General features: G+C 39.6%; 1 protein-coding gene across 2 annotated transcripts in view; it reads left to right on the plus strand.

Annotated features, from left to right (window-relative positions):
• The window catches only part of UBE3D (ubiquitin protein ligase E3D), a 156,238-nt gene extending 135,687 nt beyond the window's left edge, over positions 1-20,551 (plus strand). The window contains exon 10 of one of the 2 annotated variants that reach the window (XM_066358963.1): positions 19,956-20,551. In XM_066358963.1, coding sequence (XP_066215060.1) covers positions 19,956-19,976 — 21 coding nt within the window. In that variant the 3' untranslated portion in view covers positions 19,977-20,551. Of the gene's footprint in view, positions 1-14,319; positions 14,406-19,955 lie in introns of those variants that run through there. The other variant, XM_066358961.1, reaches the window with a different exon arrangement.
• The last annotated feature ends 3,727 nt before the right edge of the window (positions 20,552-24,278 follow it).

Here is a 24,278-nt window from a genome sequence, read left to right on the forward strand (position 1 = left end):
CTAGAGCTAAGTGGAGTTAGGCATTTCCCTCTCCCCAGGTAAGTTAGGCTCTGATAATACCCAACAGCTTAGGCTTTGGTTACCTAGTTTCCCCAAGGGCAAGTCTTGATACTAAGAACAAGGTGCTCTGGCATATTTTCCCCTCCCCCACCAGAAGCAGAAGGGGTTTTTCTCCAATATCTACTGAAAGAACCTGATAGAGCCCCTGGAGGCAACCTGTGGGGCCGTTACCACTGGGTCCCCTGCAGTTTTTAATTCTTGATCTGTCCACGCCGAAGCTCCAGCCATTCCTCAATTACAGGTTAGGGTCTCCACCCTGGCATTGGTTCACACAGGGATTTCTGCCCGTAAATCTCAGCTCTAGTAAGCAGTGACTCCCTGTATGCTGTCTCCCATCTTGGTTTGCACTGTGTCTTTCTCTCTGATGGATCCGAGAAGAGTTGATTTTTCCATCTGATCAGCTTCTTATATATTAGAATGAGTGGGAACTTCTAAGTTCCTCACATGCAGAAACAATAACCAGAAGTTTCCCAGTATTTTTTTATTTCAATGAGCATTATTAATGAGCATGGTTTGGATATGAAATACATGTATTGAATAATTGAACACATACAATTATCAAATGATTTTTATCTTTTTTCTAGTCTTTTCAACTATACTTAGAATAAGAGAGGTGTTGTTGAATTATTTTTCTTTCTTTCTTTTGGTAATAATTAACATTCAGTAACATGTGCAGATTTTAATTGTGCATTTTGATGAGTTTTGGCAATTGTATATGCACTACATTTTGCAGCCTTAGCACTATTGACATTTTGGACTAGCTAAGTCTTTGTTGTAAGGAGATGTCCTGCTCATCCCCAGTCTCTACCCATTGGATGCCAGTGGCATCCCCTAGTTATGACAACCAAAAGTGTCTCCAGACATTGTGAGATGTCCCCTGAGAAGCAAAATCACTCCTGGCTGAAAACCACTAATATGTACCCATGTAACTATCATCCAAAAAGAAAGGTATAAATCATATCCATTCTTCCAGAAAGTTCCCTTCAGACCTTGAAGCCATCATCTCTAATTTCCATAATCACAGAATTCATTTTGCCTATATTTGAACTTTGAACAAATTAAATCATACAGTGTATACTCTTTCTTTTGTCTGGTGCTTTTCACTTAACGTGATGTGTTTGTGATTTATCCATATTATTGCATTTATCAGTGGTTCATTCTTTTTGATTGCAGAGTAGTGTTCCATGTATGAGTATACCACCATTTGTTAACACATTCAACTGCTATGAATACTTGGGTTGTTTCTGATTTAGGGCTATTTGGAACATGGCTGCTCTAAATATCATGGTAAAGTTTTTTTGTGGACATGTTTTCATTTCTCTCAGTAAACATTTAGGAATGGAATTGCTGGACTGTACGGTAGATGCATGTTTAACTTTTAATAAACTGCCAAACACTTCTGCAAAGTGATTATGCCATCTTATACCCCCACATACACAACTGTCTGATCATTGCAGTTGACCCATGTCACTATCACCAACATCACTATTGGTGTTAACAGTCTTTTTTATTTTAGCTATAATAGTGAGTATCGCACTATGATCTTTGTTTGCATTTTCCTGATGACACAGGATGCTGAGCATCTTTCAGATGGTTTTGGTCATTTGTCTTCTTTTATAACATGTCTAAGTCCTTTTATAGTTGATATGAAGAGGTTTCCAATACATCTGTAGCCTCCAACCACCCAATAACAGGTTCAAGGTTTATAGGAGCCTTGCTGCTTTGCCTCAGGGACTGAGAAACCTTTTGCCATCTGAAGATATGTGGTCTAAATTATCAAAACTGCTCTGAAACATGCCCTTCTTTTAGTTTGTTTGTTTCCTTCCCTGTTTCCAAACATGCTGTGAGGTTATAGCATATTTTCCTTTAGTGAGGTCAGAAATATTCCTAATTAGCCAGACAAGTATATAAAACTACTTTTATTTGGGACAGCCTTCCAATGCCTACAGGCTCTACACAGCCGATAGGCCCTATCTCATCTCTCCACAGTCTTGACAAACAAATTAACAGCAGAAACCTGTCCCCCACACAAGGCAGTGAGTCACCTTTATAATTCCAAGCCCAAGGGAGTTTCTTAGTGAGCCTTGTTCGGGAAGCATGTTTCTTCTACTCATACAGAAATATCTTTACCTAGTTTTAAAAAGTTCTCTATTTAGAAAGATTCCTTTTTCCATCTATGTTCTGATCACAGAAACTAAAAATCTATAGTGTTTTTATGTAGATGGCTTAGCGTGAAATATCACCTGCTACTGAAAAACAACTCAGAGCCAGTGGTCATTCATCAGATATTGTAGGGGGGTCTCCGAGGGTGTGTAATGGGTCACACTCTGACAGGTTCAAACCAGCACATCCTTGGTGACTGACATAATCCACCTTAGAAATTCAGCCCCAAATCCAGAATTACTGTCTAAACCAGGGGTCTCAAACTCAACTCAGCATGTGGGCCGCAGAGCAAGATCACAGCCGTTTGGCGGGCCGCACTAGGTCTACAAAAGGCAACTGTTACGCAACACTTTTCAGTGTCACAAAACGACCAGAAACTGTAGTTCGTGGATTAGTCTGCGGGCCGCACAAAATTGTTCGGCAGGCCACATGCGGCCCGCGGGCCGCGAGTTTGAGACCTCTGGTAAACCATAGGTTTTTAAGGCATGAAACTCTTTGGCTCAATTTACAATGATTTACGCCCTTCATAAAATATCCAGCTCGCATCACAACATTAACTAGAAAGAAGAATCCTACTGGTTGTTCATCAAGAGAGTCTGCAAAATGGTGAGAATGAATAGATGGATATTAGTGTGACCTATAACCACTCAGATAATAGTGTATCACCATGGGGCAGGGCTTTTCTAGCTACTGGAGCATCTGCTACTTGGAAGTAACCAAAGCTCAACTACAATATTTTTGTTGGGAAATGCCAGCCTCCTTTAAAACCAGCTAACTGCCGTTAAATGCTGGCCTCCATCCCACCGTGAAATCAGGTTATTGCCATCTTTCCACAGACATGCATGTTCTATGACCTGGCATGACTTATGGGCAGAAGAACCACCTATTTCAGTGCAAGTCAGAGCTGGCACATTGCAGAACTGAAGGAGGCAGTCTGGCTAAAGAAAAAAGAACACGTGTCTTTTCCAGAGAAGAGATAACATGGTCAGATAACCCAGCCCTCCTGCCTTAGTTTCCTCATCTGTAACAGGGGGCTTCCCCTCTCCTTGAGTTGGTCAAGGATTGTAGCAGGTATACCGACACCTGTGACTCGACCCAGACAGGCTATCTCTGCCCCACACTCCTGTCTGGGAAAGCTGACTGGGCCTAATGCCTTCGTCCGCCTGCCTGAAAGGGGTCTGAAATTTATGACTGGTGAGATGCAAAATTGACATTAATTTCTAGGAGTCCTTTGTAGCAAAATATGGAAAGAGTTTCTTCAGGATTATAGATGTTCTGAGAGGAGACACAGAAATATAAGCTTTGCCCTGATTAGAGTAAGGACTACCTCTTTTCCAAGTCATAAAGCCATGAGAAAAAGTACACTATGTTTTGATGGGGAGTCGAGAACATTTTGAAACTCATATATTGTTTCAGGTGTCATTAACACACCTAAATTGCTAATAGACTGTGAGGATAAACAAGTATTCTACTGAGTCTGCTGTGCTCTCAGAAATATATCATTTGGCGTATTTAAAGATAACGCCTCTTGATTTTCCATTGATTTAGGGATAAAAATTTCTTTGGAAAGACATATTGTTTTTATTTCCCCAAATTTGTTTGAGGTCTTCAACTTTCTTATGTATGAGAAATGAATGAATAATGAATGAAAAAGGTTCCCAATAGGGGTCCCTCAAGAAAGGAGTTTTGGACAACCAAGACCCAGTATAAGAGAAGCACATATACAATCTCATTTCCTTTCTCCAGAACCCTAGGTTCATAACATTAGCATGATGCTAATAAACCAATGTGAAGAGAACAGTGTTGGGGGCAGGTCAGACATCAGTGGGATACTCATCTTTTCATTTTGACAAACCTATAAAGAATCCCAGCAAGATAGGGCTCCTCACTCAAGCCTAGTGATCCCCAGCAGGATCAAACTTCTGCCAGTTAACCCATGACATCAATCTGCTGGGCACTTAACTGTGTTTTGTTTATTTTTAAATTATAAAATCTTCAAATGTTAATGTAGTCTTTAGTAAAGAAGATAGTATAATAAAGCAGAACTTAGTTATTTCATTTCAATTCCAGAAGAAACTCATGAACTTTCTTTGGTTTTAGTTTCTGTCCAACAAAATAATTTGTAACTAAGGTGGTATTTTTCTAACATGTCCTTTTAGGTAACTAGACAAAAGAGAGAACAATAAATAAATCATCTCTGAGTAGTTTAGGACCTAACTGCTAAACAGGATCTGAGAGTACTTGAAACTTGGAAAAGGGAACGTGGTGAGCCCTGAGGGCAGAGGCTTGCCCATGGATGTGAGGTGATGTGCAGAACTATGTACACAGCAAGGCGATCCCTAGTTGTGATCTCTAAGCACCATTTCCCATTAAAGGAATCGGGTTTTACGAGAAAATGGCTGATTCCTTGTCTGTGATAAGAAATGTATAAGATGAGGCTGAATCTTATCATACCAGAAAAATAAAATAAATAAAAGAAATAACTATTATAACATGTTAATAGTACTGAGTCCCAAGTTGAAGAGGTTCTCACTGACAAAAATGAAATGATTTTAAATATCAGTAAGAATAATGATTAAAGCAGATTAAAGCATATCATAAAATTTTAATGCATGTGTTCATAATGACACTAAAAACACAAAAATAGTCAACATACTTCAGTCAATGAAAAACCCTATGGGGCCAAAGCAAAGATGATTTCTTTTATTTTTTAAAAACACTTTTTTCTTGAATTTACTAAGGTGACACTAATTAATAAAATAATACAGGTTTCAGGTGTACAACTCTATAACACAGCATCCGTATTTGGCATGTGTGTTTTCTGCCCCAAGGCAAGTCCCCCTCCATCACCTCCTTTCCTCCCTCCACCCTCCTCCCCTCCCCCGCCTGCTTTTCTCCCTGCAAACCCACACTGTTGTCTGTGTCCATAAGTATTTCTTTTGTTGCTTTCTGATTTCTCTAAAACATAAAAATCAAAGGGAGAAAAAAACAGAAATGAGGAACTTATGATTTAAAAGATACTTAAAAGATATATGAATTAACCCAAATATTTGATCTATACTGGATTCTGATTTGAGCCAACACCAACTGTTAAAAAATTTTATGAGTTTGTTGCGGAAATCTGATCACTGACTAGATATTTGATTATGTTAAGAAATTATTAATATATTAGATGTGATCATGGCACTGTGACTTTATTTTTACAGTAGTCTTCTTTTAGAGAAACATACTGATTTATATACAAATAGTTGGTTTGGGATTTGTTTCAAAGGAGTTCTGCATCAGAGGTGTGGCAAAAACAAAAATAGCCATGAGCTGGTAGTTACTGTTTCTAGGCAATAATTGTGAATTTATCATACTATTTTCTTTATTGAAAAAAATTTTAATATTTGAAATATTTCATACATTAAAATCAAACAAAAAATAGTTAAGTTGTGCTGCAGATTGATGCCATGGACTAACTGGCGGAGGCTGGACTGGGAGAGATGGCTGTGAGGAGCCCAGTCTTGCTGGGTTTCTTTATAGGTTTGTCAAAATGAGAAGATGAGTATCCCACTGATGTCTAACCTGCCCCAACACTGTTCTCTTCACATTGGTTTATTAGCATCACGCTAATGTTATGAACCTGGGGCTCTGGAGAAATGAAATGAGATTGTGTATGTGCTTCTCTTATACTGGGTCTTGGTTGTCCAAAACTCCTTGCTTGAGGAACCCCTATTGGGAACCTTTTTCATTCACTATTGATTCATTTCTCATACATAAGAAAGATGAAGACCTCAAACAAATTTGGGGAAATTAAAACAATATGTCTTTCCAAAGAAATTTTTATCCCTAAATCAATGGAAAATTGAGAACATTTCTGAGAAGTGTCCATAGGCCTTATCTTTAAATACACCAAATGGAATATTTCTGAGAGCACAGCGACTCAGTAGAATACTTGTTTATGCTCACAGCCTATTAGCAATTTAGGTGTGGTAATGACACCTAAAACAATATATGAGTTTCAAAATGTTCTCAACTCCCCATCAAAACATAGTGTACTTTTTCTCATGGCTTTATGACTTGGAAAAGATGTAGTCCTTACTCTAATCAGGGCAGAGCTTATATTTCTGTGTCTCCTCTCAGAACGTCTATAATCCTGAAGAAATTTTTTTCCACATTTTGCTATAAAGGGCCTGTAAGGCCAGTATTTGCGACCATTGCCACCAGGCACTTGCAGATTCCTATTAGACTAGGACAGACACTAGAGAAACAGCGGAGCCAAAAACTGGTGGGTCATTTCTTTATTCTAGCCTGCAACAGGCGGGCGAGAAACACACAGGGCACCAAAACCCCCTCACACATTTTCTGGTTCCATACCAGAGAATATTTTTCAGTTTTTCCTAGAATCAAAGGCCCCCAGCAGCTCAGTCACCTCTGGTTCCCCATCTGCACACCTTCTCCCTTCTCCTCTCTGCATAAACTCTGCAAAATCATGTCTTCGTTCTGCTTCTTTCTCCTTCTTAAAACATTTTGGCGTGAAAACCCCTCCTCCAGCTCATATTAGCATAACAATGGCTCTTTCCAAGCAGGAAGGCAATCAGCAGCCTCTCCTGGACAGTGCCATTCATGTGGGCAGTGGCAATTTTTTAACAATAAAAGTGAGCAACATAAAAATTACATTTTACAAACTTATTTGCCCTTCAGGGCCCCTAGAAATTAATGTCAATTTTGCATCTCACCAGTCATAAATTTCAGACCCCTTTCAGGCAGGCAGACGAAGGCATTAGGCCCAGTCAGCTTTCCCAGACAGGAGCGTGGGGCAGAGATAGCCTGTCTGGGACGAGTCACAGGAATTGATATACCTGCTACAATCCTTGACCAACCTGAGGAGGAGGGAAGCCCCTATTACAGATGAGGAAACTAAGGCAGGAGGGCTGGGTTATCTGACCATGTTTTCTCTTCTCTGGAAAAGACATGTGTTCTTTTCTCCTTAGCCGGGCTGCCTCCTTCAGCTCTGTAATGTGCCAGCTCTGACTTGCACTGAAATAGGCGGTTCTTCTGTCCATAAGTCATGCCAGGTCATAGAACGTGCATGTCTGTGGAAAGATGGCAATAACCTGATTTCAGGGTGAGATGGAGGCCAGCATTTTACGGCAGTTAGCTGGTTGTTTTTTTGTTTATTTTTTTTGTATTTTTCTGAAGGTGAAAACGGGGAGAGACAGTCAGACAGACTCCCGCATGCGCCCGACCAGGATCCACCCGGCACGCCCACCAAGGGCGACACTCTGCCCACCAGGGGGCAATGCTCTGCCCCTCCAGGGCGTCGCTCTGCCGCGACCAGAGCCACTCTAGCGCCTGGGGCAGAGGCCAAGGAGCCATCCCCAGCGCCCGGGCCATCTTTGCTCCAATGGAGCCTTGGCTGCGGGAGGGGAAGAGAGAGACAGAGAGGAAGGGGGGGGGTGGAGAAGCAAATGGGTGCTTCTCCTATGTGCCCTGGCCGGGAATTGAACCCCGGTCCCCCACACGCCAGGCTGACGCTCTACCGCTGAGCCAACTGGCCAGGGCCAGTTAGCTGGTTTTAAAGGAGGCTGGTATTTCCCAACAAAAATATTGTAGTTGAGCTTTGGTTATTTCCAAGTAGCAGATGCTCTGGTAGCTGGAAAAGCCCTGCCCCGTGGTGATACACTAATGTCTGAGTGGTTATAGGTCACACTAATATCCATCTATTCATTCTCGCCATTTTGCAGACTCTCTTGATGAACAACCAGTAGGATTCTTCTTTCTAGTTAATGTTGTGATGCAAGCTGGATATTTTATGAAGGGCGTAAATCATTGTAAATTGAGCCAAATAGTTTCATGTCTTAAAAACCTATGGTTTAGACAGTAATTCTGGATTTGGGGCTGAATTTCTAAGGTGGATTATGTCAGTCACCAAGGATGTGCTGATTTGAACCTGTAGGAGTGCAACCCATTACATACCCTCAAAGACCACCCTACAATATCTAATAAATGGTCATTTGGCTCTGAGTTGTTTTTTCATTAGTAGGTGATATTTTACACTAAGCTATCTGCATTCTTATTTTTGCTAAATACTATAGGTTTGCACTTTTTTTCTCAGATGCAATATCTGCAAATTTATTACCTAATATTGGTAGATATTATTGTTACTTAAGGTAGTACAAGCAAAAGAATACCTTATTTAAGCCTTGATTATTTTATACGTACAAGCTATTTCTGCTTCTTCCTTTAAAAATATACTGCTCACAAAAATTAGGGGATATTTTATCGCTTCATATTCATTTTGAAAATATCCCCTAATTTTTGTGAGCAGTATAATTAAACAAGAATTTATTCATGAACAGCTGACAGAGGAAATGATGTATCTGTAGCAACATTGACATAAAACCTTTAGATGTATTTATATTAATATATATTTGTATTAGGGGCCTCAACTGTCCCTGGGTCTACTGGGCCATTTATGTCCTTTATCAGTGACCTCCACAGCGCCAGTGGGTACATCTGGGGAAGCTGAGGCTCTGAGGGGCCATTCAGCTTGTAGGCATCAGGGAGGGGGTTTAGTCTCAGTTTATCCATAGTCCAGAGCGTGCATCTTTGCTTCTCCTAGGACCCGTGGCTGTGTAGAGTGTTTCCTTCTCGCACTAATCTGTTTGTACTTCTCTCTGTTCCATTTACTCTTATCTCCAGCTTTTCTTTCCTTTTTATATGAGGTTCCCTTTCAGTACCTCCCTAGTATCCATCTGGTTTCTTCTGGCTTCTAATGGAGCTTAAATGTGGGTGCAAACCTACCACTTTGAACAATGAGAGCCCTTGTTCTCTGCATGTCCTTTTCTAGTCCCAAAAGCTGTTCTCAACTTAGAGAAGCTCCTTAAGCAGTTCTGTATAAAAGGGCCCCTCTCTGCTTTCTGTGTGGCTTAGAGTGAAAAGCGGAGGCTGATGGTAAAACATCACATGACAGTGTCCTTTTCAGTGTGTTCCTCTGTCAGTCTGAGCGTTTATTTTCATTTCATGTTGTAGTTTTAAATCCTCATAAGTTCGTTTCTATCCCTTCTTTAGAATAAATAAATGAATTACAGTTTTATGATCACTGTTTATTTCCCACAACTCCAAATAACAGGCTTAAGAAATAAATGGTGTTTATTTAAAAATGGATACATTAGCATGTTTTCCTTTGAAGATTTGCATGTTTTTAAATATTATATTTTCAAAGTAATTCCTAAGTAGTACTAGCTAGGGAAAATAAGCATCTGGTTACAATTTGATCCCTTTCTCACCAGTCCTTAACTGTTATTTAATTATTCCAAGTCATAATCTTTTTTACTGAACTGGCTAAACTAGACCAGTATAATCCATCCTGCTTTCTGAAGTTGGGGACAAAAATTTCTTTCTGAATTTGAGGCCACTTTCTCATCTATCTTGTTGGCCCTCCTCATTTGCCAGAAGCTTTCCCTTCTAATCAAAGAATTATTTTCTTGTAATAGGAAGGGCTTTAATTTGCTATTCTATCTTCTCTCTCCTTCATCCATCTAATCCAAAAGAAATGATCTACTCTCTTCTTAAAAAATAGTGTGCCTGTGTCATTCCAACAGCCACTAAATCTGACTTAAAATTGGAGTAGTATGGATTCTTTCTTCAATTAGAGTTACTGTAGCAATTATCTCTCACCATAATTAGATGGAAGGGAGCTTTTATGATGGAGGAACACTAGGCTGGGGAAGAAAGATCTGGTTGTAAACCCAGCCTTGTTTTATTAGCTGATAGCAGTGGGCTAAAGTTACTGGACTTCTCTGAACCTTGGTTCCTCATTTATAATCTGGGGACACAATTCAATTAGACTTTTACTTGAAGTGGATTCTGTAAGGATTTAATGAGATGAGCCCAATGCCTGGCACTTAATTTCTTCACTGCATAAAAAACATTAACAGTTACTGAAGAGCTTATATGGACTATTAAAAAAAAATTAAACCCTCTGTTGGTAGGTTTAAAAAAAGGATGTGAACTCACAATTAACCAATTCACAAGAAAAACAATTATTAAACAAACATTTGGGAGAATGTTTAGACTCAGAGCAATTAAATAAATTTAGAAAGTACTGATATGTTATTTTTTTTTTATTTAATTAGCACTAATTTTACAAGAAAGACCTAATGCTGATGCCATTGCCTGCTGGTACAGCTCACTGGAAAAAAATACGCATCAAACTATAATGATATTCATATCTTTAAATCTAATAACGCCATTTCTGGGACTCTATCCTAAATGAATATTCTAAAATGTAGGAAATATCTATAAACACCACAATAATTATTTTATTATTACATAGGATCTTAACAAACCTGGGAACAACTCTTGTTTATAATGGATTAAGTTATGATGGACTGTTTTCTAGCTTTCAAAGTAAAAATACTTATTGAGAGGCATATCAAAATGTTTATGATATAAAAAAAGGTAGATATGATAAGCAATATAAAAACTTATCTTAAAACTGTCTGAAAATAGACCCAAGTAATAATTATGTTATGGCATTATAATACATTTCTTTTTTATACTTTTTTCTGTTTCACTGAGTCTTTTTTGTAAGGTAATATTACTTTTCAGGTTAAAATTATAGTTTTAGTATAATGTATTCAGTCTGAAAAAAAACTGAGAGTCTAGTATGAGTCTGGAAAATTTAGGATTAAAAACAACAACAGAATCTTTTGTCATTATTTACTTCAAGGCAAAAGAGAGAGAGGGGGGAGAGAGAGAGAGAGAGAATGCTCAGTGGACTATTTAGAATAAGTGCTTCATGTAGAACCTAAGATTTAGGGTACTATTTATTGTATGTAACCTAAGCGTTTAATGCCAGGCTGTCAGCCCAACCTATGTTCAGTATAATGGTGCTCTGTCTCACCATAGCCATCTGCTTTATATAACTTCCTGGCTTACTCAGGTCATTCCACTGAGGAAAATGGGATCTCAGTGATACATTCACCAGAACATCAAGGTGAGCAAGACTTTAAATAACGCATCTCTAAGCTACATCTAAAAGTAACTCGATAAAACTAAGCTCTACAAGATGATTTGTCAAGTATTACGTGACATGATTTTTAGTTGAAATTTTTAATGAAATAGTTGTAGATTTGCTTGTAGTTATAAGAAATAATACAAAAGATCTCGTATACTTTGTCCAGTGATAACATTTTGCAGAACGATAGCATAATATCACAGCCAGGGTATTGACATGGTACAGTCCCTTCCATCTTACTCAAATTTCCTGGGTTTGCTTCCACTCATTTGTGTATGTGCGTGGGAGTATATAAAGTATTATACAATTGTGTCACCTGTGCATGTTTGTGTTTCTCCTACCACAATTAAGACACTGAACAGCTGCATCAGTACAGGGAACCCCCCCCCCCCAGTTACCCTTTTATACTCATACCCTCTCCCTCCTCTCCACTGTCCCTACACCCTGGCAACCACTACCTTGACCTCTGTTTGTGAAATTTTGTCATTTCACAAATGTTATATAAATGGAGTTATACAATATGGAACCTTTTGATATTGCCTTTCTAATTTTAGCCTAATTCCATGGGCATTCTGCCAAGTTGTTGCTTGTATCAACAATCTGCTGGTTGTTACTGCTGTGTAGTATTCCATGATATGGATGTACTGCAGTTTAACCACTATAGTGGGCTGTTAAAATAATGTCACCATTGAACATTTGTATACAGCTATTTCTGTGAACATAAAGTTTTTACTTCAGGGATAAATGTCCAAGCCTGTAATTGCTGGGTCATATAGTAATTGCTTGGTTTTTTTTTTTAACTGCCAAATTATTTTCTAGAATGTCTATACAACATTATATTCCCCCAAGGAATGTATAGGAGATTTTGTTTCTTTGGCAGCTGTGGTGCCATCATGGTAGCTTTATTTTGAAGTCAAATTAATGACAATTTCCTTTACCAGAATTAATCAAATAATTCTGCTAAAGCACATACATGAAGTAACTAGATTTAGAAAACATAACCATATCGGCACTTACCCACCCCCTGTCTCCACCCTCCTTAACCTCCCCCCCCACATACACAAAAAAATTCATTCACTTAATTATTAGCAGACTAACCCTACACCATAGTTCAGTTTGCGTGAGATATTTGGCCCCTTCAGTCTTTAGATAACCAACAGAAAAGATTCAACTCTCCCTCTGTCTATGTTGGGCCAGACCTCCTTTATCGATTTCAGGAAATATGACCGGAGATAATACGTGTCTTTCCGGACCAGTGTCTTCAGTTTGCACTGCTCTAGAAATGAAATCGCTGGATTGACTTAGAAGGCCTATGTTCAAACCTCTCTTCTAATTAGCTGTGTCACTGTAAATAAGTTATTTTCTTCAAGTTTTCTCAGCTCTATAAAGTGGTTGGACAAGAACAATGACTCTCGAACTCTAGCATGAAGTAGAATCAGGATCTATTAAGACACCAGTTGCTGGGTTCCACCCTTAGAGTTTCTGATTGAGCAGGTCTAGAGCAGGACACAAGAATTTGCCTAACAAATTCCCAGGTGATGCCAGTGAAATCACATGAAATATCCATGAAAACCGCTAAGCTAGATTACACTAAAGGGTATTTTGGACCCAACAGTCAATACCACATCTTCCCCCTCAAAAACCTTAAATTTAATTTCCCACTGAATAAGTTATGCATTTGTCCTTTTCTTCCTTAAGTGATACAGATATATAGTGGACTAGAAGAATATCCATTGTCACTGGAAGATTACCAGAATATATTATTAGGTTAAAAGAAGGATATATTATAAAACAGCATATATAGAGGATTGGGGGGAGGTAGATGAGGGTAAAGGAGGATAAATACTGATGGAAGGAGACTTGACTTGGGGTGGTGAACACAGTACAATGTATAGATGATGTGTTATAGAATTGTACACTTGAAACCTATATAATTCTATTAACCAATGTCACCCCAAAATATTCAATACACTAAAAACAAAAAACCCCAGCATACATAGCTTGACCTGTGGTGGTACATTGAACAGAGCATTGACTCTGAATGCTGAGGTACCTGGTTTGAAACCTGAGGTTGCTGGTTTGATCACAGGCTCATTTGGCTTGAGAGCAGGCCTGCCAGCTTGAGTGTGGGATCATCAGCATGACCCCTAAGTTGTTGGCTTGAGGCTAGAATCCCTCCCTTCCCCATCACCCCATGAAGGCAGTGAACAACTAAAGTGATGCTACTATGAGTTGATGACTCTCATATCTCTCCCTTCCTATTTCTCTCAAAAAAGAGAAAAACCCAGCATATATAGAAATTTATATATATATATATATATATATAGAAAATAAAAGTCTAGAAATATATATCCAAGATTGTTAAGTTGTTATTGCTGAGTAATAGAGTTTCAAAATTTTTATTTTTATTTTTTGTGCTTTTCTGTGTTTTCTAATTTTGTTTATAATTAATATATTCATAAATCAGTTATTAAACAAATATAGAAAGCAATACAAGTTTTGTATTACTTATTATATTTCTCTGAGTTTTAATAATTGCAGTAAAGAACTTGTTGAATATCAACCAACAGAAGTAAGGCTGTTCAGTATGAGATAAAATTATCTGGGACAGTTTATGGGGCAGCTATGACTCTTCTTAGCCCTTTTCCTAAAAAGTGTGATTGAGTACCTTTGCCATTCTTCCTGCTTGACAGAGCTCTGCACTCACACACACTGACTAGTCCTGGCCCTAGGACCACTTGTTACAGCCTCTCCTTGCTGCCTATATAATGTTTTCATGGCACTTGCCCACTGTTAACTAGTGGAATGCACAGCCACACCTTACAAGCTAGTCCCTCCTCCATCCTTGACGGTGAGGCAGAAAGTCTTTTATCTGGATGAAGCAAGTTTCTTCCTTATGTCTCTGTTAGAAGAATTAATATTTTCAACTAAAACAGGAATTTAAAAATATCATAGAAATAGATCTTTGTAGATGAGAAAAACCATTCATCTACTATGGAAGGCTATTTGTTCCTCATGTGGGTTCATGTTTCCTTCTGGGATTTCTAATTACAATAATATCCCAAATATATTGTCTTCTTTTTTTTTAGGTGAGAAGAGGGGCAATAGTGAGGCAGACTCCTTCATGCGCTCCAACCGGGATCTACCCAGCAACCCTATGATGGGTGGATGCTCCAGTACCGAGCTATTTTTAGTGCCTGAGGCTTATGTACTCCAACTTAGCTATCCTTAGTGCCCGGGGCCATGCTCAAAACAATTGGTCCACTGACTGTGGGAAGGAAAGAGGCAGAGGAGGTCACTTCTTCTGTTTGCCCTAACCGGGGATTGAACCTGGGATATCTATATGCTCTATCTACTGAGCCAACAGCCAGGACCTGTATTGTCTTCCTTTTTTTTTTTTTTTTTTTTTTTTTTCATTTTTCCGAAGCTGGAAACGAGGAGGCAGTCAGACAGGCTCCCGCATGTGCCTGACCGGGATCCACCCGGCATGCCCACCCGGGGGGCGATGCTTTGCCCCTCTGGGCGTCGCTCTGTTGCATCCAGAGCCATTCTAGCACCCGAGGCAGAGGCCACAAAGCCATCCCCAGCGCCTGGGCCATCTTTGCTCCAATGGAGCCTCGCTGCGGGAGGGGAAGAGAGAGACAGAGAGGAAGGAGAGGGGGAGGGGTGGAGAAGCAAATGGGCGCCTCTCCTGTGTGCCCTGGCCGGGAATTGATCCCGGACTCCTGCACGCCAGGCCGATGCTCTACCGCTGAGCCAACCAGCCAGGGCCTTGTCTTCTTAATATATCCATGCTTTGCACCCTTGAGATAGATAAACATGAGCATAGCTTCCTTGAAATATTATTTATTAAAACAGTTTGCTGCTAAATATTTCAATTAATACTGTAGAAAGACTACATTTCCAAACTCTAGTAACTCTATTTCTGAATAAACTTCTTTGGTCAGAGCCATGTCGCCAACAGGCCAATGCAGTAGTGATTTTCAAAACACCATTCCGGCCCAGAGCTTCTGTGGTACCGCCGGTTCCCTCTGCCAAGTTCCCTCATGAAGATATTCCACAGGAATGAGAAATTAAAAGGACATTTTGACTTATGAGTGATAGTGTATTTATTGTGGTAGCACTGTTTTATAGAATGTATTCCAATGCCCACTTGTAATCCTCTAACAAAGATGTTTTGTGCTTCAGGCAGTATATTATTGTGTAACACCTGAAGACTATTGTCTCCTAGGTGTGCTATCATTAGCAAGACTGGATTTCCTCTATAGACCTGGAAGTGTTGGTGCTTGCATCACAACTGGTTGTTCGCTACAGCAGCACCGTCCAAGGCCAACATTACTTTCCAGAATCCGTTTATTCTGGAAGAAGTGATGAGAAGCTTATGTCTAGAAAAGGGGTCAGGAACCATTTTGGCTGAGAGAGCCATGAATGCCACATATTTTAAAATGTAATTCCGTGAGAGCCATACAACGACCCGTGTATGTTATGCATTATCCAATAAAAATTTGGTATTGTCCCGAAGGACAGCTGTGATTGGCTCCAGCCACCCGCAACCATGAACATGAGCAGTAGGAAATGAATGGATTGTAATACATGAGAACGTTTTATAATTTTAACGTTATTATTATTTTTATTAAAGATTTGTCTGCGAGCCAGATGCAGCCATCCAAACAGCCACATCTGGCTCGCGAGCCATAGGTTCCCGACCCCTGGTCTAGAACTTCCTGGCTTTGTTGAAGAATAGGGTCAAGACCCAGTAACATATTTCCACATTTTCAGCCCCAACTAGAGATGGAGAGGCCCCAGGCCTCTCCTCTCTCCCCCCCACACACCCCTCTTCTGGTGTTCCACTTATTGCTGGCTTTTGACCTAGTGTCCACTAGAAAACATGACTTCATCCCAGTGTTATTTAAGATGCCAAATATATTTTATAAATGCTTGACAAAATTATTTTCTTCTGCTTATATTTACATTTTTATTGTCTCTTTTATTTTATAAAGTTTGATCATAGAAACTGTAGTTTATAAATTATAAACTCTCTTTTCCCTGCCCTAAAAGCATACTATTTCAGAACATAACTGAACATGAGCTATACTTTGAAAAAAAACACATCTTTAAGGCATAGTTTTATATATTTCCTTTCTTAAGTCTATGACACCCTTTAAAAGGAACAGTTGCTCAGTTGTGACTATGCTACTTATTCTAAAGTCTGCAGTTATTATGAAACTCACATTTCCCAGTGTTTTACAGTTTTATCTGTCTTGTTTAGCACACCCTAAAGCAGTTGTGTAGCTTTTTATAAAATTCTAAGTTTATCTTGTGCAGTCTGCTTGACAGCATACCCTCTTATTGATCGAAGTTCCAAATCTATGTTGAGGAAGAGAATTTAATAATATAAATTTGTTAACTATGATAAAAGAACATTGAAAAGTGTGTTTGACAGAAATGTACTGAAGCGCTGTAAACTTAACGTTTGGTCAGCTATGACATCAGCCTGGCCCTGTTTATTGTGGTTTAAAGAGATTGTTTTTAGATGGTGACTCACAGCACAGACATATTTAGATATCTCCCTCTCTCTTGCCCTTTCCATTCCCAAGTGTCCAAACTCAGGGAACACGAAGGACCGCATAGCCAACATCAAAGAGTCCTGTCTTCCCTGTTTTTAAAAATTATTTATACTTCTGTAACTATGTATATCAGAAATTTAACAATGGGGCTTAAAGCTGTAACTGTACTCATATTGTCTGAAAAGCTTTAAGACTTGTACTTTTGGGAATAAAACTAAAAAGATGAAATACAGAGATTTTTCTCCGTGTAGTGGAACAACATAAAATTATCCTCTCAAAATAAATGGCAGTTAGGGAAAGCAAATTTTCCTGTCATGGTTAAAAGCTGGGGAACACAAATCAGCATTTCAATGTTAACTCACAATGTTTGAAATAAAAAGATGCTAAAATGCATTGTATACTATCTGTTCCCAAGGATGATTGCAGATTCTTGTTATTATGTCCTGTAAAAATACATAATGTACTTGGCAGGTGGAACTGTAACAACTAGAGGTGAAAAAAGAAATATTAGGTCAAATTTTAACGATTTCTTTCTTGAGCGACCTCCATTTTGTGTTACTTCATTTAATCAGCCCAGCCTCTGATACATTTGTTTTCTATCTTGAAATTATATTCAAAGACATGCAAAAGAAAATAAATGTTTGATATTTGAAGCAATAATGAAGATTAAAAGTCCTAAACATCTTCAGTTTTATCTCATTCATCTGTAGAGAAAGCATGGGTTAGTAATCAAAGTTTCTTCCTTAGCCTGTCATCAGTATCAAAGATTTGTATCCTGAGCAAGTCACTTAATTTTTCTGAGCATCTCTTTCTTCATTTGTAAAACAGTTTCAAGTGTCTGCTTTATTTAAGTCACTGTGCTGAGGATGAAAGGAGTCTAAATAGGCTTTATATCCTATAAAGTGTTTTACATGTTTTAGAAAGGTCCTGTTATAAATCCCACTTTGCAGATGGGAAAAGGCTGAGAGAGGCTAACAAGCTTGTTGAAGGTCACACAGCTAGTAAAAGGGAGATCTAAAATTAAAACCCTATGTTAAAGTGCAGCACTTTTCAATATGGGCACTATTGATTAGGGGAGCTGGCCTGTGTATTTCTGAATGTTTAGCAGCATCCCTAGCTTCTGTCCCCTAGATACCAATAGCATCCTGCAAGTTGGGACATCAAATATATGTTTACACCTTGCCAAATGTCACCTGATAGGCAGATCACCTCAAGTTGAGAATCACTGGTCTATATGATTCCAGAGTTACAGTTCTTCACTGTAACTTTTATAATGACATTTATTGGTGTTATTGTTATTCTGAGTAGTTCCTGGTTGGAATATTTCATAACGTAGCATTTCAGAGTTAAAAAAGAGATAACTGGTTTCATCCCTCATCTCTCTGTTTCTGAATATTGGTAGTGGTATTGTCTTCTTTGGAAAGTCTTTGCAAACTTCTTGTAGAGCTATCACCTGATAGGGACATTATTGAAAATGAGACAGAAGTCAGATTTAACAACCTTTGAATTCTATGACCATTCCCTAAGGAACCCAGCTGGTCTCTCTTGAACAGCCCCTTAGCAACTGAGATATTGATGGACTCCTACTATCTATTATCATCTGAGAGGCCAGAGAGAGAAACACATGTATTTTCATAACTTTATCTCATTTAATTTTCACAATAAGCCCCTGAGGTTTGTATCAGTTGTTCATGTTTTACATTCTGTTTAGGAATCTCAGCCTTTCTTTTTGCCTGCTCCTTCAACGTTGGTGTTCTCACTGCGGAACTTGATATAGCAACTCAGGAAGTTGATATGGAAACGCAGCAGGTGCTTTTCGTATCAGCACTTTACGAAGAGTAACATCCTTCTGAATTACTCAACATAAAGCAGATGCTTTCTGCCCTGCATGACCCTTCCTTTTTTCTTCCCCCTTAACAGAGTTCATTAAATACATACCTCCTTTGGCTGCATTTGGAGACTCAAGAACCAACTGTCAACATGACTGCTTTTACTTCTATTGCTTACTCTTTCCTCCCGGAAAAGTCTAGGATAACCTTCCCCATGTCCCTCATCCTCCCCCATCTTCATCTCTAATCTGCATTCCTCTCTCCACCTGATATTGGCACAGTCCCCAATTTATTATCGTCTCTGAACTAAAACTTCCTAAACATTTACGATTGACTTTGTTATGTTTCTCTATTATTTAAACCGATTGTGAAATTAGATGCATTTGATCTGGGCCTTATTAAATAGTCTGAAAATGTTTTGTACCTAGGCCTATATGAAGTAAAATTTTTTAAAACACTGAGTTTTAGCCCTGGCCGGTTGGCTCAGTGGTAGAGCGTCGGCCTGGCGTGCAGAAGTCCCGGGTTCGATTCCCGGCCAGGGCACACAAGAGAAGCGCCCATCTGCTTCTCCAGCCCCCCCCCCTTCTTCCTCTCTGTCTCTCTCTTCCCCTCCCGCAGCCGAGGCTCCATTGGAGCAAAGATGGCCCGGGCGCTGGGGATGGCTCCTTGGCCTCTGCCCCAGGCGCTGGAGTGGCTCTGGTCGCGACAGAGCAACGCCCCCTGGTGGGCAGAGCATCGCCCCCTGGTGGGCAGAGCGTAGCCCCCTGGTGGGCGTGCCGGGTGGATCCGGTCAGGCGCATGCGGGAGTCTGTCTGACTATCTCTCCCCGTTTCCAGCTTCAGAAAAAAAAAAAAGAAGAAAAACACTGAGTTTTATTATTGATTGCTGCTGACAAGTACAATAAATATTGTACAACTGAGTGAGAATAGAAGCATTGTCGTGACCTGAGGAGAGGCTGGGGTGATCACCAGTAGTGATGAGCAGCTGGGGCTGCTCAGGAACCTTTAGACGCAGAATTCTGCTTTGGGAAGGTCCAAACAGCCATTTGAACCAGTGGGAGAGAGAACTGGGTTACTTCACAGTCCTACAGCTTTAGTATCAATTAAATATTTTTTTCTTCAAAGTATATGTGAATCATCTGAATGATTTATTTTAAATGGACTAATTGGCTCTTCTGTAAAATGGCAGTGTCTGACCAAAGAGTTATTTTTCTTTTTAGATCAGCATGCATCCTTACTGACCAGACTTACCTGATTCGGATTTGATATGCATTCAGCCATTTCATTATGTTACATAAGTAAAAAACTGGGGGGGTTCTTCCTTTTCCAGGTGGCCTTCTTGAAGATGTAAGTGTGGGAGCCAATGCCTTCCCAGCGTGGAGCGCACAGCAGGCTGTCGGTCAGATCCTGGAGCCGTGATTCCAGACAGGAACCAGCGCTACAGAATGAGGGTGCTGCCTTCAAGTTTTGACTTTCACTCACTTGCATATTTCTCTAAGAAAAGAGGTCACTTCAAATCTTCAAAAAAGCAAGGCTGTGAAGAAAGTCACAGTAGCAGGTCGAGATCAGAATAGAAGTTACATCTCTATTTCACACGGAGAAGAATATTCCAATATGTGCTGTGTCGGCACCACGCGGAAGGATATTAGCTAGTGGAGACCCATCTGTCTGTGCTGTGACGGCACCACGTGGGAGGATATTAGCTAGTGGAGACCCATCTGTCCTGTGTGGAATGCAGAAAGGCGCTTCACTGGTGGAATTGTGTGTCAACGGCCATACATTTTTGGAAATAAATTTTCAAAGCACTTCTCAGGTTCATTTAAAACAAACTTTAAAAAAGAAAAAAATAGAATTTTGTATACCTTATTTAGAGGAGATGCTCAGTAAACAAATGTTTGTTGAATAAATGATTATCAAATTAAAGGTTTTCCCATTTATGCAAACCTGCACGTATTCCTCTTGTTCCTTATTTCCGTTACCAATACTTTTGCAGATCTGTATCTATATATCTCCCTGGCATCCTGTTAGAGTTGTCAGGATCCTTGTGTGCCAGAGCAGGTGGTGAAGACGCCACTGAGTGAGAATGACAGACCTAGAGGAAGTCCCGCAGAGCACAGGCCCACTCCTGATGTAACAGAGACGCTCTGAGACTTGCCCAGTGTCACATGGTAGCAGTGAAGCTGGACCTGGAGCCCGGAAGCACCTCTTTCCTCACTGCGTTCAGAAGGAGGTCTCTGGGTTTGCAGCTATGCTTGCTGCTTATCAAGCCTATTGGCGTGAATCCTAGCCTACGGACCACTTTATTTAAAAAGTCCCAAGTTTTCTGTTCCCTAATTTCCTAACTTAACACAAGTGTCACTGCCATTGTGATTTAGTCAAATTTTCACGATTTCTTCTTCCTTGTACTTTAACCAGAACATGTGTCCTTGCACAAGGTCTAGCACTTAATTCTGTAACTGGTGGACTGACATAGGATTAAAACCCATCCGTTTAATCCAGCAGTGTCATTTTATTAAGCACAGTTTGAAACATTGAAGTTCTTAGTAATATGCCCAAGACTCAAAGCCATAAAGGAGAATTTGTTTGGCTTACCACAGCTGCTAAGCTCCCAAACACCATGCTGATTTTTCATGCTTCTCTCTGTCCTCTATTGATATAGAACAGAGTTTCTCAGCCTGGTCTCTACTTACAGTTTGGGCCAGATAATTTTTTGTTGTGGGAGAGTGTCTCATGCTGTTAGGAAGAAAAATCTTTTAACCTGTGCCCTCCCAGGCTCAATGGCTAGGCTTACAACTCAAGCTGATAAAAGACAGATTAACAACAGAAAAAGAAAATTTAATTACCATATTTCCCCATGTATAAGATGCTCCCATGTATAAGACACACCTTAATTTTGGGGCCTGAAATTTGAAAAAAATGTATTACATAAAGTTATTGAACTCAAGTTTTATTCATCACAAAATTCATACAACTCATAACTCCCATCCATTAGCTTGTTCTCATCTGTGTCTGATAACGAATCGCTGTCTTCATATTTTGCCTTGTCCTCAGTTCCATCTATGGGATTTGAAATGCCACAACCACTGTATAAGACGCACCTAGTTTTTAGACCCCAAATTTTTTGAAACAAGGTGCTTCTTATACATGGGGAAATATGGGTCATACATCTGCACAGGAGTTTCGAAAGAAATGAGACTCTAGGATGTGATAAGAAAATTCAGGTTTATATTATCATCATAGACTAAACAAAGAAAAGCAAAGTTTCTAGGCAGGGAGAGGCAAGCTATAGGAGGTGAGTGGAGGAAATGTGTGGCTCATAAGGGTTGTCTTATAGTGCAGGTGAGTTTCCCAGGTGATGAGTCATCTTCAGAAGTAGCTTTCTGCCTGGTGCAGAGGCATCTTTACCAATGGAAATTTATGGCTGTAAATTTACTTTACAAAAGGGGAAATTTATTTTTTGGCATTTAAGGGTAGGTAAAAAAAGCTTTTCTTGCTTTTGTTGGTTCTCAGTTGTCTTTGGCTCAAAATAATTCTTATGCCCAAATGACATATTTTGGGGTGACATCCTAGCCCCCTTCAGTGCCTTGGAGGAGGTTTAGCAGCAACTCACCACATGCCAGTAGCCTGTGCCCCAAGTGTGATAACAAACACTGTCTGCAGATATTGCCTGGCATGCTGAAATCAACCCCAGCTTAGAACCACTGCTATATCAGATATGTCTGAGAAACCAGATTTGGTGACTGCTGGAGCTCAAGGAAGGTTGACCCAAAGTAGTGTAATCCATAGAAACTTCATTTCTTTAATATGTCTTTTTCTCCTTTCTTTCATTATGATTCAAACTGGCCTCATCCAGCACCCTGACTCACCTGCCTCCTTTCCCTTGCAGTACCACTCCCTTAATCATTAAGCCATCAGGACACTGAGGTTCTAGTCAGCATCACATAATCTTACGAACAAAGCCTCAGGTCTATTGACCCCAGAGACTGAGTTTCAGTTAACTAGAGTGAACATCTAGGCCTCAGTTATATTTTCACTCCAGGCCCCAAGATAGGGAAACTATGGTGATGTCATGGCTGACATCAGGGCCAGTTGTACTGATTGGCTACCCCCTGCCATAGTACAGACCAGTCAGTAGAGACCATAACCCTGGCCACGACCCTAACTCCCTTAGTCACCATGGTGAATGACTTCCCCCCTGTATAATCATCCCCTGGAAGCCACGTCTTTGAGTATCAGCTAACCTATATCTGAGCCTGGGCCACTTCCTAAAAATCAACTTACTTTCTTTGCTGCAAACTCCTGTTTGGGTCTTATTGGGCTTTGATGTGCGCAAGCAAATGGACCCCTTTTGTCCAGTAACAATATGCCGTTTTGGCATATTGATTATTTTGAATTAAAGTTACTTAAGAAATGGCCAGTACAAGAAGGACTAAATATTTCTTGAGAGTTAAGTTGTATTGATCTAATATCGGAGACAAATAAATCAGATGAAGCAGGGGTCAGCCAATGCATAAAATAGAATTTTCTTCTGAGAGTATTTCCCTTCCTGGAAATGAAAGAAGTCATTACCATACTAATATTTGCTTACAGTTTAGATGGTGAAGGTGCTCATGATTCAAAAGAGAACTCTACCACTCAGCCCAACTAAAAATACTCTAGTTTACTAACCTTGTCTAAGTCAAGCTACATCAAATATAGTTAGACCCCATTAGCTCTGTCTGGGGTCTCAGGAGGAACTAAGCTGATGAGAGTTAAGATCACCTCCTTTCTGATGGCACAGGTAGGGAGGACAGATGGAGTGGCAATGAGAAGCTCTGAGGGAGGGGCAGGAGTAAGAAGAGGTCACATGCATGACAGATTTCTAACTAGAGAATGCAGCTGCCCTGTGTGAAGTTGTATGTATCATGCAACTTAGAATCTTGTCATGGTGAAGTTCTCAAGCTCAACAGGCCTTTATTGGTTCTGAGCCCATGCCCAAAGTGAGCTGTTAATATCTAGTCACTGGTAGTGAAGTTATATGAGGTAACAGATCTGAACCTGTGAGAGTCTACTTATTGGCCACAGGGAATGGGGAAAGAAGGGAAATGAGACCCTTTCTATATTTTTGTCTGAATGAAGGAAAAACTGCTTCTTTTCTTCTTTTCATTATCCTCCCCCCACTCCCCACCCCCAAAGAAAGAGGCAGAGACAGAGATAGCCAGCATTAAATAAATTTAAATTTAGTTAAACCACATTAGGTGGGCTAGAGAAAATAAACAGGCTGTACAATCAGTGTTGGCCCTTGGAAGTCATTCTACATTAGCCTCCTGTGTTTTGTGAATATAATTCTAGAATGTATACAGTAATGTTCCTAGATAGTGGTACTACAGAATTTTGATATGCCATTTAGAGATTATCAAGGACCAATGGCAAAGCAAAACACCACCAAATCCATTTTTTAATATTTCTAAATATTTAAATAATTTAAATGTATTATATAAGTGGTTATTAAATAACATTAATTAATTAAATGATTCAGTGAATTTATTCTCACTTAGTATAATTAGAGTACATAGATCCTGTTGAAAACTTTTATTGGCTACTCGTTATCACAAACCAATTTCTTAAAATTCATTTATTTACAAACAGAATTTTTTTTATAAATACACTTTTC

Source organism: Saccopteryx leptura, chromosome 1, assembly GCF_036850995.1.
Source record: "Saccopteryx leptura isolate mSacLep1 chromosome 1, mSacLep1_pri_phased_curated, whole genome shotgun sequence".
In the NCBI taxonomy this organism is placed as follows: domain Eukaryota; kingdom Metazoa; phylum Chordata; class Mammalia; order Chiroptera; family Emballonuridae; genus Saccopteryx; species Saccopteryx leptura.